We start from the raw sequence: 16,879 nt of genomic DNA on the forward strand, positions 1-16,879 counted from the left end.
ACTAGGAACATACAACAGACACCAAATGTGACAACCCTCGCTCCGGTGAAGACATTACGCACGCATTTATCCCGGATATTCGTAACACTTTATGAAAATGTTTTTCTGTTCCGCTGTGTCCATATAAAAAACAAATAGCTCGTTGGTAACACTGCGCACTCGCTAGCGCGGGAGGTAATCCTTTCGGAGAATCGTACCGGAAACGTATTATTTTGTTAATCCTTACTTTTTACTAGTTTGGCACGTACAATGTTCTTTCACTTATGGCAATATATCAATTTCATAACTAAAACGTCCCGTAAAACTTATCAAATACACGTTCGTGACTTACAATAATAATTACGGCCAAGAGCAAATCAATTGCGCTCGAATTAGTTCTCGCACGCTTCTGTCGACTATGGTAGTTTTTTAAAAAATAAATAATAACTAAGAAAAATAGACGTAATCTTTCATCTGTGAGCCGATTAATAAACCATTTATTTGGCATGAAAAAACGTATCACGCAAAATGCGTTAAATAGAAACGCGATTCGTTTGTATTTGTTAACTAACTAGACCATAATTCCGTTTTCATAAACTTAATTTTAACAAACGCATTTAGGTCCATATTTACTATCATTTGTTATTTACTAAAGCTCCTATTACCTCAGTTACAAAATCATCTTCACTGTGTTGCGAAATCATTAAAATTATTTTACCTTCTAATTATTAGATGTAAAACGCTAAAAAGAGTCTTTTCCACGAGTCATGTCGGTTCTCCCCGACATCGACGACCACTCGGGAGAAAGTTTTCCTTTCCTATGCAGACTTATGACCTCTCAACACTCGGCCAAAATATTAAATCTTACGGAACTTAACGGTGGTAAATTGGTATCTGTTGGTACTGGTTAAAAGGATTAACGATGCTAATGTTGATGGATGCAGAAAACGAGGAAGACTGAAAAATTCGTATTAAACAAATACATGAAAATTCCAGAATAAACGGCGTACGTGCATGTGAAAATGTATAAATTTACTTATTTTTATGATAAATAAATATAACATAAAAATGGTTGATATGAAATATTTATTTAAAATAGTATTTCACACCAGAATATTTAATAGTCCTTAGACTGTTACCTGCAGCGTAAGACTGATCATCTTACCCTTATGAAACAAAAAATGATTATGATACGCTGCGATTGGCGCTGCGATTCTTTGCCTACCCCCACAGGCAAACGGCATGATGTTTTGCTCGTTTATTAAATTGAATAATTGTATATTTCGAAATTCAAAACTTGAATTCAAAAGTAAAATTGAACTTACAGTTACCGCTATATGCGCACATACTCGTACACGTTCTTCTAAATGTTACAGATCAGAGCCGTATTCCCTCCTAAGGCCCGACTCCGTCTCCGTCCTCGCGGAGGGCGCGAGAGCAGCGGGGGGGCGGGCGGGAGTGCCGTTATCGGCGGAAAACGGAACCGCCTGCCGGGCGACCCGCAGCCTGCAGCCTGCAGCCTGCAGCCTGCTGCCCTCCCGGGACGCGGGACTGCGCGGCGCGGCGCGGCGCGGCGCCCGGGGAGGAGACGGGGAGAGCACTTCGCCATTCCGGGCGAGCCTCGGGCTAAGCGCGGATAGCTCAATTCTAAAGGTGAAAAACTCCGCTGTGGAAACACGACAGCTTCAAATTATAGCCCGTCAACAATCGCGCTCACAAAAGGTCTATTTATCTTAACCCCCGTGCCCCAGCGTCGACGTGTTTAGACAGAGTACTAACTTTCGCCCGTTTTTTACCATCTCTAATCTCAGTGAATAATATTTAACCGGCGCCAACGTCTTTTAAATATTTAATCGCCTCTTTAAGAATGAAACCGCAGCGAGCGGATCGATTATTCGAAGTGTAATTCCCGGCAATGCACGAGCAAGATGCTTAAAAGGAAGTCGGTAGGAGAGCGGTTTGAAAAATAGGTATTTGAATATAGTTTCTCGCTCACTCTCTCACAGATCCCCGAATACTGCGCGAAAATGACGACTGCACGTCGAGCTGATTATTCAAAGCTAAAATTGTCTAGCATTCACGTTTTCCCCAGCCCAAAACTCAATTGATTCTGATTTTACTAAAGAAAGAGCATCTTAAAAAAAAAATATTTGTCGGAAAGTTTTTTTTTTTTGGCGATGATGTGTGAGCGAGTGATTGTTATATTTATTTATACTTTTACAATTTTTTGTATTATTTTGTGCCTAGGTAAACATGCCTTAAATTAGTTATTTAATATAGTAAAAAAACTTAAATCTAATTAACCTAATTATCATCGTTAACATAATAAACAACATAAACTAAAATAATTTTTAAAAACATATTAAATTCAAATAGAATTATTGACAAAATTTCATAATCAGGACACAAATTTTTACCTATTTGGCTTAATCCACCCATCGATCCGTGCGCAACCCACCTCCACTATCTATTTCTAAATGGCAATTTTATATTGTATTATATAATGTAAGTAGATTGTATACTTTGACCGAGTAGTAGGCCAATCCTCTTTGGCCGAAAGTTATATTAATCTTAAATATTTTTTGCAGCATCAGGGAGGAGTATCTAGTAACTCTCGTATTTGTGAAATGAGTTATGGAAGGTAGAGAATAATGTTTGTGCGCGTACAGTAATAGAGCTTTTACATTAAGATTTACAAATATACCGAGGAAACTAGTTCTGATTGGGACTCTTAAGATGATTTTTAATAAAGTTTTTTTTGCGATGATTATTTTTTTTGTGATCAATGTGCCATTATTACAATAAAACGAGACTATTAACCCGGCTCCGGGAGGACTGAGTCTCCTTCGCAGATCTCGCCATAGCAGTTCTCATTCAGCACGTCCACGTCGCGGGGGTGGCACCTTTCACTTCAGTAGACCGAAGTGTTTAGTTGGTTAAGTTCGGGTGAGGACCAAGTATTGCGGGGATAACGCGACCCCTCGCCTGGGACTACGGGTGAAGACCTCGACGACTGCGCTGGCGGAGATGAAATGCAGTAGTACAGCGGAAGGGAGACGAATCTTCCCTCGGGCCGACCGGACACAATTCGGGCTATGGGCTGTCGGAAGACAGCGGCGTCGGGCAGAGCGTCGTGTCGAAGATGGCAGGGCAGTGGAGGAACAACGATCAACTGTGGCATCCTAAGCCCCAGTCAGCATGAGGAGTTACTGTCTCGGCGTCAGGTGGCAACCGGCCGTAAAGCAGAAACCAAACAACAAATCTACTAGTTCGACGAGTAGACTTAAGACTAGGAGGGCTGACTCCGAGCAAATGGGACACGCAGCCGGGAGGAAGAAGGTAAGTATTGTTTCTTTTTCGAAAATAGACGGCAAAAAAACTAGGCGCTTTTAAGGGTTTTCGGATGGTCCTAGCTCCTATAAAAGACAATTTATATTTATCGCTCTAGTGCCTTAATCCAGGAAGAAAATACGGGAATACGTTTGTATATAGAAATGTCACACAGCGCGTCCTCTTAAAAGCGAGACCGCATATAACTGATCATGTGTTTGAATTATAATTTCCGCCACGTGTGAGTACGATGTTTAACCGAACGTTCGCGGCCAATTTTACTGTCGGCGATTATAATTCTAGAGGGTTTGTTTATTTACACGCGGAATGGAGGGGAAATAGTTTAGCGACGGCGGGGGGCGAAGGAAGGCCTGCGGTAGAAGGAGAGATGGCGAGCAAGTCGCGCGCGAGGAAAGGCTGAGAGGAAATTCTGTTTCTATTTATTATCAAAGGTACGGCCAGAAATATTCAAATGAGTTTTCATTTAGTCGTCTAATCAAACACGCCATCCGTTCTGGACGTTATTGTCAATTCTATTTATGTAAATTAGTTGAACTTTAGCTCTCTGAACGATAAAGGTATTTCATTTATCATCGAACTGCTCTCAACGCGAAACAATTTGTTCCCCCCTAAAGAGACGGAACAATAAGTCCGAAAGATAAACACCAGGTAAACTCAGGTAAAGAGTGCTCAAATTATTGCCGAGTATTAACGAAATTACAAACAAACACAGATAAACAAACCACCACACCGCTTCCCCGTAAGGGTAGGCAGAGAGGATAGAACGCTACATCGTTCCACCTTTGCATACAGATCTCGCTTTCTCTACATTCATACATCTTCTCATACACGCGCTTCGATTATTCCGACTTTTGACATGTCCATCATTAAGTACTTGTAAGATTTGGTCATGCCATGTCTTTCTCGGTCTTCTTCTATTTTATGCATCCATCAACATTCGCATTGCGAATATTTTTATTCGTTCTTCCGCAGCCCATTCGCTCAACATGTCCAAACCAACGCATTTCGCCAACAGTGCTTATCTCAGCCTAACACAATGTACGGATCTCAACATTTGCGCATTTATCGTACATTGTTTTACCACACATTCGCCCGAGAGATCGCATGTCGACAGCATTCAGCCTACTTTCATTCCTGTATTTTCAGGTCCATACTTCGCTCTCATACATCAGAGTCGAAACCGGGACTCCACGAACTGCTAATTTTGCCTCTCGCGGCAAACATCTATTTGCCAAGGTCGATTTAAGAACAACGTTCACTCTGTTCCCGGCACTCACTCTCCTTTCGATATATTTCTCAGTCATTCCATTCCTAGTAAACAAACTTCCCAAAAACACAAATTCTTCTACCTGTTTTAGTACTCGTATAACCCCATGCACATTGCGCAGTGATTTCACATTTAGTTATACTCGTAATTCCAAAAACCGTCACATTCCATGTATCGACATTTCTCCACGTACGTCGTATTTGTTATATTTAAAATGTGTACTAAACGAAAAACTTATAAAATTAGTCAGATAGATAGTTTCAAAAGTATCGAGATTTAGTATTCGAGTAACATTGTAAACTGTTACGGTCCCCTCGGTGCTTTGAATAATTTTGAATTAATTCCCAAATTCGGAGTCCGGTGAAATTCCTACTCGCAAATGAAGAAGGTTACTAGAGCCGACCACATTACCGAGCTTTATTAAAACACGTGTCGGGCTGCAGGTGGGGAAGGGAGGCGGACGGAACAATGATTAATTAGATCTCCCGTCGCGGGGGAGGAGAGAGGGGACGTGATTATAACCGACATTGGTTATAACTTACCAAATTTCCGAGGGGGTACTCCTTAATATGGACACCCGACATATTTGTTTCACGACACACGAAAACAAAAAAAAATGCTTAATAATTTTATTAGATAACGCCCTTTTGACAATAGTAGGTAGTAGGTACTTAACTTGGCACGTTTCCAATTGTATTCGGCTTAAACTGACATTTCGAATTAAAGTTATTTGATAACAAACAATTCGGGAAATTGGTTTAAGTTTTCTTCTAGATAGTCTTTTGAATAAAACATGCGAAGTTTAATGATAGCTGTTAGCATTTCGACAGACCCAACTATATTTATGTACACGGTCCTTTGATGTGTGTGTGTAAAAGGACCGTCAAGCGTCAAGATGTTGTGTCGCGCTGTAGAATCTAACACTCAAAACTTTACACTGTTCCGTATTTAATTGGATTTTATCAGATTAACACGATAAGAAAAAATGGATTGAAACACCGCAATATTTCATAGTTATCTCCTCTGATTTTATATTTTTATATTTGTAACCATACTGTTTTTCAGAATATTCTGATATCTTTTTGTTACTTCAAATAAAACCAATTGACCTAATTAATGATGGACGAGTTTATGTTGAAGTATAAAAAGTGAGTCGATATGAAAAACTCAGATTTATAGTTATAAAACCCGTAGTCGTTACCCATTTCAAATTAATTTGAAACCAGAAACAAAAGCAAAATTCGGGATGAACGTGAAAAAAAGTTTTGGCGTTTATTTCGGTTTTCGGTTCCCAAAATGCAATTTTCCTTTGTACTATAAACTGACAAACGATTCAATTTACGTAGCGAAATGTACGGATACGGCATATACGAATACATACCAACAATACATAATATTATGTACTAGCTACTAGTCTACGAGTTGTATATACTTCTAGTTTGGCTCTACAACAGACGCAGTAAAACACCGTTATTTTACGGTAATTATTATATGTATAATATGGTAATTTTACCGTGGAACGTGGACACTTTTTACTTAGTTTATCTTACATGGACTCGAAGTTTTAGCTTTATTAGGATCAATATGTTAGTTAAAGTGTAAAAACTGTTTTACTGACACTAAGGTGACGTCATTTTTATAAATTGCAAACTAAAAATCTTTTTATTTGTTTTTGGCTACTTCATTAAAAGTTATTTACTTTTTTACAATATCTAGAAAGATGCTGATAATATTTTGATTCATACAATCGATTCCCTCGAAAAAAATACAATATTATGACAGCGGTGTAGTGGCGGCCACAAACATGGCTAATACATAAAAAAGCTGTTTTGATGTGAAAAAGTTGAGGTTTTAAAGTTTGGCAGTGTTGGTTGACGTAGCGGCCCTTCATCGTCATGGTCAAACCCTTATCCGCACCTACACTACACTACATTATTATATAAACTGCAGTATCTCTCGATTGTCTGTTATGGAAACTTAATGGGATCTAAAGTATTACGCTAAAAATAAGTAATCGGGAGACCTACAAGTAAGATCGTAAGTTAATGATCTTGAACTATCATCACTTTAACTCTTTTATGTTCGTTACCTTTATTACCATGTCCATGATAAATAAGAAGAATGGTCAAACGCTTTGTACGGAAGTACTAAAAAAAAACATCAATCAGAGTTCCAAAACACCATTAAAAATAAACTCGAACCAATAAATGCACTTTATGACATGGAAATAAACCAACTCTCTGAAAAAATAACGTCCACCGTCCATACGGCAATCAAGAAAATCTCCTTCCGACAAAGAAAGAACAATGAGAAGTTACCTCTTGATACATTGAATCTATAAGAAGATCGAAAGACTCTAAACAGAGATACTGACGAGTATAAAAATCTAAATAAAATTATTCGAAGACGAATTAGAAAGGACATCAGAAGATTCAATACGAACTACACCACAGAAACTATCGAAAGAACCAAAAATATGAAAGTCCTTAAATCAAATTTGTGCCATAACAAACAAAATATAATAATGATAAAAAATAAAAACGGTGAAATCATAAAAGATAAAGACTCTATAGCCAAAACATTAAAAGAATTCTACGAAGAACTATACTTTTTCAACCTTAGAAGGCCCGAAACTGAGAAGAATACTATATTGAATACGGGATCCGAAAGGGTTTTGGAACCTTAGACCATATCCAATCTATACGTCTGCCTTTAGAAAAAAACCACAGAATATAACATTAGCATACACACGGCCCTTATAGATTATCGTAAAGCATTCAATTCTGTGGAAACCTGGGCAATCAGAATGCACTTAAAAATGCTAGGATTAGTTCTAGATACACGAGGTTGAATATGTATATGAAAATGCTACCATGGATGTAAAAGTAAACGAAAATCTAAAGACGGAGAAAATCAAGATCAAAAAGGGTATAAGACAGGATGACACGATATCTCCAAAACTTTTTACATTAGCCTTAGAAGACGTTTTCATAATACTAAATTGGAATAACAAAGGCATAGAAATAGATGGCAAGTATTTAAATCACCTCCGTTTTGCAGACGATATAGTAATAATAAGTGAAGAGGTAAATGAACTGGAATCTATGGTAAAATAATTATACAAAGCCTCTCGAAAGATCGGTCTGGAAATGAACATAGACAAAACCAAGATTTTGAGTCCAATCCATAGTAACATATGTACTGGAAGTAAAATTATCAGTGCTGTTGACAAGTACATTTACCTTGGGCACAAAATCAAATCGGAAAAATAGACGAATCGGGTTAAGTTTAACTGCGTTTGGAAAGATGAAACACGTTTTCAGAAAAAAGGAAATCCCAAATAATCTGAAGGTCAAAGCCTATAACTCTTGTGTTCTGCCGGTGGCAACGTACGGTCTTGAAACCATGTCACTCACTGCTAGAAGTGTTCACAAAATTAAGTGCACTCAGCGGTCTATGGAAAGACAAATGTTGGGCGTCTCCTTAAAAGACCGAATAAGGAATGAGGAGATAAGACGCCGTACAAAGGTGACCGATATCGCAGAAAAAGTTGGAAGACAAAAATGGCAGCGGGCGGGTCATGTGGCGAGACAAGAAGTCAATAAAAGGACCCCCAGAATACTAAACTGGAGACCCTACGGAAGTAAAAAGAAAGTAGGGAGACCACAAAGGAGATGGACTGACAACGTCGTTGACCTCGTGGGCCATGGATAGAAACAGAGTGCCCCGGACAGAAGAACATGGAAAAACAAATAAGAGGCCTATATTCAGCAGTGGAGAGAAACGGGCTGATAAGAAGAAAGAAGAAGAAGAATTACCATGTCCATATGGGTGCTGGTTTTATTGATTATTCTTTAATAGTGTGTATTTATTCCTTTTCACATTGCATCCTTATTCAATAAAAGGGGTTTAATATAGCTATTCGCAAGCGCTAATTTTTAATCTATGATCTACGCCGTTGGGGCTTATTTCATACTTTCAATTGCATCTAAAAAAGTTCCGCCGGTGGTTTTTAAAATATTTTTTTTTGCTAGCAGTCGCGTGTTCTGATAACAGTATTAAAATTTACAAATATAAAGATGGTAGCCATTACAAATACTTCAAACAGTGTACATTATAATATATAAATCATTTTATATTATTTATTGCTACTTCGGGTTTGCCTGCTTTACAAGGCATCAGGTTCTCGACGTCCTGGACGTCCGCTGCTAACTTAGTCGGCAGTTCATGTCAGAACTACGAGTTGCGAACCAATCTTGCGAGGATGCACATGAGCTGGCAGCCCACAGAAGTGCTTTGAGGATGTTTGTAAACACCATATGCTCCGACTCGGACATAGATCTGACATGGACATAGAATGATGACGAAGATGATGACTTTAGGTTGGTCAACTATCGGATAATTATTATTAAGATAGTGCAAATGCCATTTTTCTGCTATTTTGATAAGCTATATTTAATATTCGTGTATCTTCGAAATTATTAGTCCGAAATTTTTTTATAAATGATTTTTAAGTAAATTGTATTTTCTCAGACTTTCATATATTTTTTTCTTTAAAATCTACAGGGACGTAATTATACGAAAAAACTAAATATTTTTTTCAAAATCGCGGCATGAGTGGTGGTCGTTCAAGGCTACAAACTTAATGTTTTACTAAGGGCCCTACCAATCCTGTCAAGTTTCAAATCATCAGAATGTAAAGTACATAACGAATGACCTTGAACATCTCGCACTTATTAAATATCCCAACTGGAAACCTTAGACAAAACTAACTCTTTCATACTAGTACCGATAACCATAGAACTTACTATGGTTTTCATTCCCCTATGTCCCGAGTTCTTAGGTCTGCCGACAAACATACCAGTCTTGATTTCTTTGATAACAAGTTGTCATCTTTTATACGATCATTTAATCAAATTCAATTATAAACCCCTCTCTCCCGCTTCTACTCCCACCAAGTTTACTACATGTATATCTTGTGTCTTTCTACTTTCCTTTAAAATAATTTTCTATGTATAAATATGTTCTTAAAAATGACCATTGGGCGTATATATAAATAAATAAATAAATACTTATAATAAATATTGACAACCACTAGATGGATCTAAACATGGTTTTCACTGTCATGTAACGTGCCCTTTAACAAATATTTTAATAGATCGAGTCAAAGATTGAATACTTAAAATCCCTTATTGTAAATTCAAACTCCGGTAAAGACACTAATTTTTCATGGCTCCAAAACTATTTAATTCATTTCATACGGACAGTATGATGGATATAAATTATTTAAATATATTTCGATTTAAATTTTTGTTGAAATTATTGACAAAAAAAATGGATTTAAGTACCTTCTTTTTCTAATGAATAGAATATAATTTTCTCATTTTTAGTGACAAATAAATTGTGTTCTAACATCACCTTTCATTTTTAACTAATTGAAATCTACTGTATTCTTCTAGTAGCCTTTATTTCAATTAAAAATAAAATGTATATCACGATGTATATACTCAGGCCATGCTTTTGTGGGATATTTAGGTTTTTTGTGTATTTGTAACTAATGCATACCTATTGTAAATGCAAAAAAGAAATTATAATAAATAAAAAAATAAAAGAAAAGGCTATTTTTATGTGTTATATTTTCGAAAAATAAAAAATAGTACGTCGTAATCGTTTTTTACCGAAAATTACCGTAAAATACCGTATTTTACCGAAATCTGGTAAAATTACCACCTTACGTCTCTACTCAACAGTAGTACGGTAGCTACCACTAACTCTAAACTTACTAAATTCCCGTATAATCTGCTCAAGCTACGTAAACACGAGCACCTAGATCAGTGATGGGTAACCTATGACACGCGTGTCAGGGGAGACACCCCGACACATTTTGGGTGACAGGAAATGGAGTCCATTAATATCAAGTACCGGGATATTGAAAACTCGTAACGTGACCGGTTCGGTGGAAGATTAATTTATTTAAAAAAAAAATATTTGCTTAACTTTTTGTACATAATGTTAAAAATTGTCTTCAGTAGCTCAATCACAAATAACTATCGACGTGCTAATAAGCGACGTGATAACAATTTCTCACCAAGGTTGTTTATCGTATTTGCGATCACAATGGAACATCCGTGAACACCTAATATTAAATGTCAAAATATTTACATTTCGCGACGTATAATCCTGCTGCACAATCACACATTTGAATTTCACCATTGTATAAATGGAAAATATTCCAAAATTGCTATTTCCATTTATTTATTTACTATTCATCATGCTATTTATTGCATTTAGCCGGAGGTAGGCCAGCCAAATGTCAAGAAAAGCAGTCGCCATAATTATTGTACTTTAATTTTCTTTTTTTTGTATCAGATACTCCTTATTATTTTGCAAATGCAATATTTTGTATATTTTTTTTATAGAAAACGCCGATTTTTAGCCAATGAACTGGATTTATTTACGAGGAAAAAGAAAAACAAATCGACACGAGCGTTGACTTATGACTGCGATAACTTAAGCTTATTCATTGTGATCGCTCAAATGCTTAGCGTGTTTTTAAGCACGTCATTAGTAATTTGTGATTGAGCTACAAGCGTTGCTTAGTATGTGAAATAATTCAGTCAGATGAGTTTCTTCACAACAATAAAGGTTTCAGCTCTTTAACTTCACTAAAATCAACAAATGGAAGAATTGAAGAAATATTGATGTTCAAACACAGTGTGTAAAGAGATCACTTAAACCAGCCAATGACAGATCATAAGCCCTGTAAATGCCTAGACTTCCATATTCCCTTCTTTAAGGTATTCTTCATCCCTGTTGTAATTTGTTAATCTTAATGACTCCCGAGGGGGTGAAATCCAATCTTTTGTCTGCAAACATTTGGACAAACTCAAATATTGTAATAATGTTGATCATACATTGGCAGGCTTGTTGCCAAATAGCAATTCCTTCCAAGCAACCAATAAATTAAAAAACCTTTTTTTTATAATTCAAGTTGCAAAATATATTCAATAGAAAATAAAAAACCAAAGATATACAAAAAAAAAATAACTGTATTTGCATATAAATGACCTTAAATTAATACTTTTATACAGTGGGAAAAAGGAATAAAGAGAAAAGAGGAATTTAAGGAGATTACGGAAGAGAAAGATTTTTCTTCAGGCGTGATTATTTATTTATTTAATAGCATAATTATACATTTTAACAATTTAAAAAAAATATTAACTTGTTATATTTTTACTAAAACTAAAATCCCACCAAGCCACCTTTTGTAGCTTGTTGGTGAAGATTATATTTATACTGACTTAATAATATATAAATTCATTTTTTAAATACAAGAAAATATATGAAAAATTAAAATATTTACACCTAAGCTACTATTCATATATAAACTTTGATCGAGTAGCCACTCTTTTATTTTGCTCTTGTTTCAATGTGAGTTAAATTAAAGTTCTTTTGGTAATAATTTAAAAATTCAAACAGAGATACCGTAGTAACATATTTGATAGTGGATTGGAGATGATTCCACTGTAAAGCCGCATGGATACAATATGAGTTAGAGGAAAAAAAAGGAATTGTGGGTGGGTATTAACAGGGTGCTTTGAGAATTAGAACGAAGAGGTAAAGGATGAATTAATAAACGTTGAAATATTTCACGGAGGTATATGGGAGCGAGGGGACTATGAAATATAGTAAACAGATGTGAGAAGGTGTGATAGTTTATCCGCTGTGAAATTTCGAGCCATTTCATTTGCCTACGATAATCAGAAATGTGGTCATATTTCCTAAGACCTTATGCGTGTATTCTGAAGTCGTTCAAGTTTATAGAGTTGCTCACAGCTTAAATCAGTCATGGAAACATCAGCGTAATCTAGAATGGGAAGTAGTTATGCTTATGCGAGTGAGTATTTAGTATTAATAGGTAAGAGTTTTTGCAACCTTCTAAGTGAGTGAAGAATGATAAATATTTTTTTGCGGATCACAAAAACAAATAATTAAATATCCGGATGTAATAGTCTATAATTTATTATTGATTGAATCGGCATTGAGTTTGCGGAATAACATGATCAAACATATAATAAATAAAACACTTTATTCATAAACTAATTGAGTTAATTACAAGCCGCTACTAGTTTCGGAAGGCACAGATCCTTCTATCTACAGGTGTTATTATAAACTTAATCTGCCTCCGTGGTGTAGTGGTTAAGATACTTGACTTAAGAACGGTTGGTTCCGGGTTCGATTTCCGATGAGAAATCGATATATTTTTCAAAATGGATTGTTCTCAAGCCTGGGTGTTTTGTGTTGTAATTCACCACTGTAATTGAGCCTTCTGGCGTATTGTGGTGCAAAAAAATAGTAAAAAAAGAAACATTAATATACAGAATGGAAGGAGCTAATTAAGGAGGAGGGGGAGGTATATATAATGGAAATATTGTGAGTAATGGTAAGGGATTTTTAAATATCATCATCACTCCCTTTCCACACCTAATGGTGCATAGGGCACTGCATTGGTACACCAATTGCAGATTATCTTGATCATTTTTGTTACATAAAGATGACCAGTCTTACGCTTCTGGTACCAGTCCAGGGACTATGAAATATTCCAATGTGAAACATCTTCTTAAATATCAAGTTATTAATTTATTTTATTGCAGAATTTAACGTTTTTTTCTAAGTAATTTCTTATTTGGCCTTTACTTGTTATGGAATGAATAAAAAAAATGATCGATTCCGACTCCAGTACCTAGATTTTTCATTTCTTTATATTTATGTTTAGTTTATAGTAACACCTGCTGATGGAAGAATCTGTGTCTAAGAACACAGTCTACAGTGCTTTAAAATGAAATGATTTCGAATGAGTGCAATGTGATGATTTATAGTTGCAAGTTGCAAGTTGTAAAATTTAAAGACAGCACTAAAACAACAGTAAACTATGAGCTATTAAAAAAAATAACAACCATTATAACAAAAAAAAAACAATATTTACAAATAAACTTCAATTAGTCAATTACAGTTTTCTATTTATAACTAAATACAATGCAATAAAGTAAGAAAAAAATACCCGTGAAAAACCACGCCAAATCATTCCACTTGTAAAAAAATGAATTTAAAAAACAATGAAATAGAACGTATGAAAATAAAAAAAAAACTGTTTACTCGGTCTTATAGAAGGATCTTTTTTAAACCACTTGGATTCTAGCGGCGTTGATCTTCTGCTAAAAATTTTTAATACAAGATACCAACACAACGGTTGACGGAATTCATCGCACTGCCTAAAGAACCAAATGCTTTGTCATATAACAATTACATGTTGATTATTTTAATTAGTCACGCTCTTAAGATATTTTTACGAATCTTGCACAACGGGCTATGAAGAAAGATTGATATGAATATAAGCGAGACGAAATTTGGTTTACGCGATGGTTTTTTGCCACAAGGCAGGCCCTTTTTTTCTATTCAAACGCTGACCCAAAAATGTCTCGACTAACTGAGAGATGTATTTATGTGTTTTATCGACTATAAGAAGGCATTCGATAATGTAAGACACAATAAGTTGCTAGGCTTTCTTACCAAAATTGGGTTGGATGGGAAAGATATAAAGATTACCCATAAACTCCATTGGTATCAAACTGGACACGTCCGTATAAATGACATCAAGACTTATCACATACATATCCTGAAAGGTGTAAGGCAGGGTTGCATACTTTCGCTAATGCATTTTAACTTTTACTCCGAATTTGTATTTAGAGAAGGCCTCTCAAGACCTCACAAGGCCTGCAAGATGTTTTTTATATATATTTTTTAAATTATTATTATTTTTTTTTTATCATGCAACAGTTATACATGTAACAAGAATATAACAAATAAAATATACAGAGAATAAAACCAATGACAGATATCCACAGAAATACATTAAATACACGTACAATACATACTAGTGTGTTTGTGTGAGTGTGAGTGAGTGAGAGGGTGGGTGAGTGGGTGTCATATTGGAATGAGGTGGGCATGTGTGTAAATATTGCACAAGTGTCAAGTGGTGAAAATATAAATAAATATAAAATATTAAAAATTAGAGATGAAATAAAGTAAAATAAAATAAGATAAAATAAGACTTTATTAGTAAAACTAAGTATATGACAAAAAAGTATGTTTTCAGACGCGCATTTTCAATGTTATTTTTTACAATCAAATGGATCAATAAGGGGAAAGTTCAAATTATATTCACGAGCAAAACGTATAAATGGAGAGTTCAGGGCATAGTTCGTACGAACTGCTGGCACATGAAATAGAGAGCTCGACGTGTGACAAGTGCGGTAGCCGGGGACATTTAATGATAACTCCGACAAAAGAGCCGGACTATCAAGGCGTCTACTAAGTATGTCATGAAGCACTCCCATGTCTAATAGTAGACGGCGATCTTCTAAAGTAAGCAAGTGGTGCTTTTTGCAGAAAGACATATAATTGAGATCGGTATTTCTGCATCTCCAGTTAAGATGTCTAAGAAATGTCCATTGAATTTTCTCGAACTTTTCTTTTTGTGCGACATATTGTGGAGACCAAAGAAAAGAGGCATACTTGAGCAAACTGCGAACATAAGCAAAGTAGACCATTTTAATACACGCGGTATCTTTAAATACCTGACATGTACGAAGTACAAAACCAAGGTTTCTATGTGCACGGGTGTTGACACATGAATCAAAATAAATGGTAAAGTAATCGATAAGATAATATGATAATGCCATTAGAGCTGATACTGCTGAGTATCTACATCTACAGCAACTTGTCGACAATGCAGGTAAGGAATTCGGACTCAAAATGAACGCTCTAAAAACTAAAACTATAGTGGCAAGCAAACGGAAAAGAAATTAACATCCATCTTACTATAGATGTAATGAGAAAGAACCGTTTACCCGTTTTAAATATTTAAGATGCTGGCTAAATGATGAGTGGAATCTGGATTCTGAAATAAAGACCAGAATTAAAATTGTAAAATCAACCTTCTATAAAATCAAAAACTCTTGTGCAACCGATATCTGAGACCAAACACAAGATTGAAAGCAATAAAAGCTAATGTATTGCCAGTGTTGCTGTATGGAGTGGAGGGTTGGACTTTTAAAGTTTCAACGATTAACAAAATTGAAGCCTTTAAATTTGGCTGTGCAGAAGAATGCTTCGCATCTCATGGACTGATCGTGTCTCCAATGAAGCGGTTTTAAGCTCAATGCACAAAAAGAGGGAGTCACTGACCACTGATCACTGTCAAAAGAAGAAAAACCTCATTCTTTTGTCACATATTCCGCAGTGAGAAGTATGCCCTTCTTTAATTTATTATGGAAGGAAAAATAGAGTGCAGGTGGGATATGGGACGGAAGAGAGCATTATGGCTCAAATATCTCAAACAGTGGTTCGGTGTGCCGGATGCATCAGCGCTAGTTAGACTGGACCGGGATTGTGATGAATTCAGAATGATGGTCGCCAACCTCCGGTAGGAGCGGCAAAAGAAGAAGAAGAAGAAAAATACTCGGTCTTAAAAAATATTTTTACCAGCGGCTCCATACGGAGTAACCCCAGATCAGCCTTCCCTTTTTTTTCTTGCGAACAAGAGAAAATAAAAATAGTATTTTGTAAAAATAGGTACAGTTAGATTAAATTATCATTTTTTATTTGCAATTGCGATTCTCAAATTTTCTTCATAATTATTTAGAGAGAGGAAAAGTTTATGGATCTCAGAAGAAAAATTGTTAAAATAATTTCGGATTTTTTTTTTGTTATTATTTGTGCTTGAAATACCAACGTAAAACATTTGTTGCAGCCGAGTTGCACGTTGACCGATTAGAATTTTCTTGGGCAGTTGTGTTCATCGACTTGAGGTCCTAATAAATCTTAAAAGAAATCCTCCGGAGAATGAAGAGTGCCACCACGACCGAAATGATTTGAATGCTTGGAACCGATAACCGAACACTTTTAGAACATTGAAAATTCTAATAGCTTTACTCGCAATTTCTTTCGCAAAAACTTTTTTCGGGGGTTGAATAATATTGAAACAAATAAAAAAACCGATGATGAAGTTTTTACGCTTTGTGAGTTATTTAAAATGTACGAAATACCAACATTCAATCAAAGATTTAGCTAATAAAAATTCACCAACAAATATGTAAATCATTATTTGTTTTTGCCTTTTAATAATAATATAAAAAATAAATGGTTAAAAAAAACTCTTTCATTTACTCAGGCTGCAAAAATGGTTAATATTCCTAGATGTGACACGGAACCCTGGTCAAG

At 35.6% G+C, this 16,879-nt stretch overlaps 1 protein-coding gene across 1 annotated transcript in view; it reads left to right on the top strand.

The window, feature by feature from the left end:
* The first annotated feature begins 3,144 nt into the window (after positions 1–3,144).
* LOC148272015 (monocarboxylate transporter 14-like) overlaps positions 3,145–16,879 on the top strand; it is a 63,451-nt gene continuing 49,716 nt past the window's right edge. The window contains exon 1 of the mRNA XM_088240618.1: positions 3,145–3,318. Within this exon, the coding sequence (XP_088096744.1) occupies positions 3,178–3,318 (141 nt within the window). The 5' untranslated portion in view covers positions 3,145–3,177. The remainder of the gene's footprint in view (positions 3,319–16,879) is intronic.

This window comes from Micrasema longulum, unplaced genomic scaffold, assembly GCF_059751315.1.
Source record: "Micrasema longulum isolate JH-2025_06_02 unplaced genomic scaffold, ASM5975131v1 h1tg002528l, whole genome shotgun sequence".
Lineage (NCBI taxonomy): Eukaryota > Metazoa > Arthropoda > Insecta > Trichoptera > Brachycentridae > Micrasema > Micrasema longulum.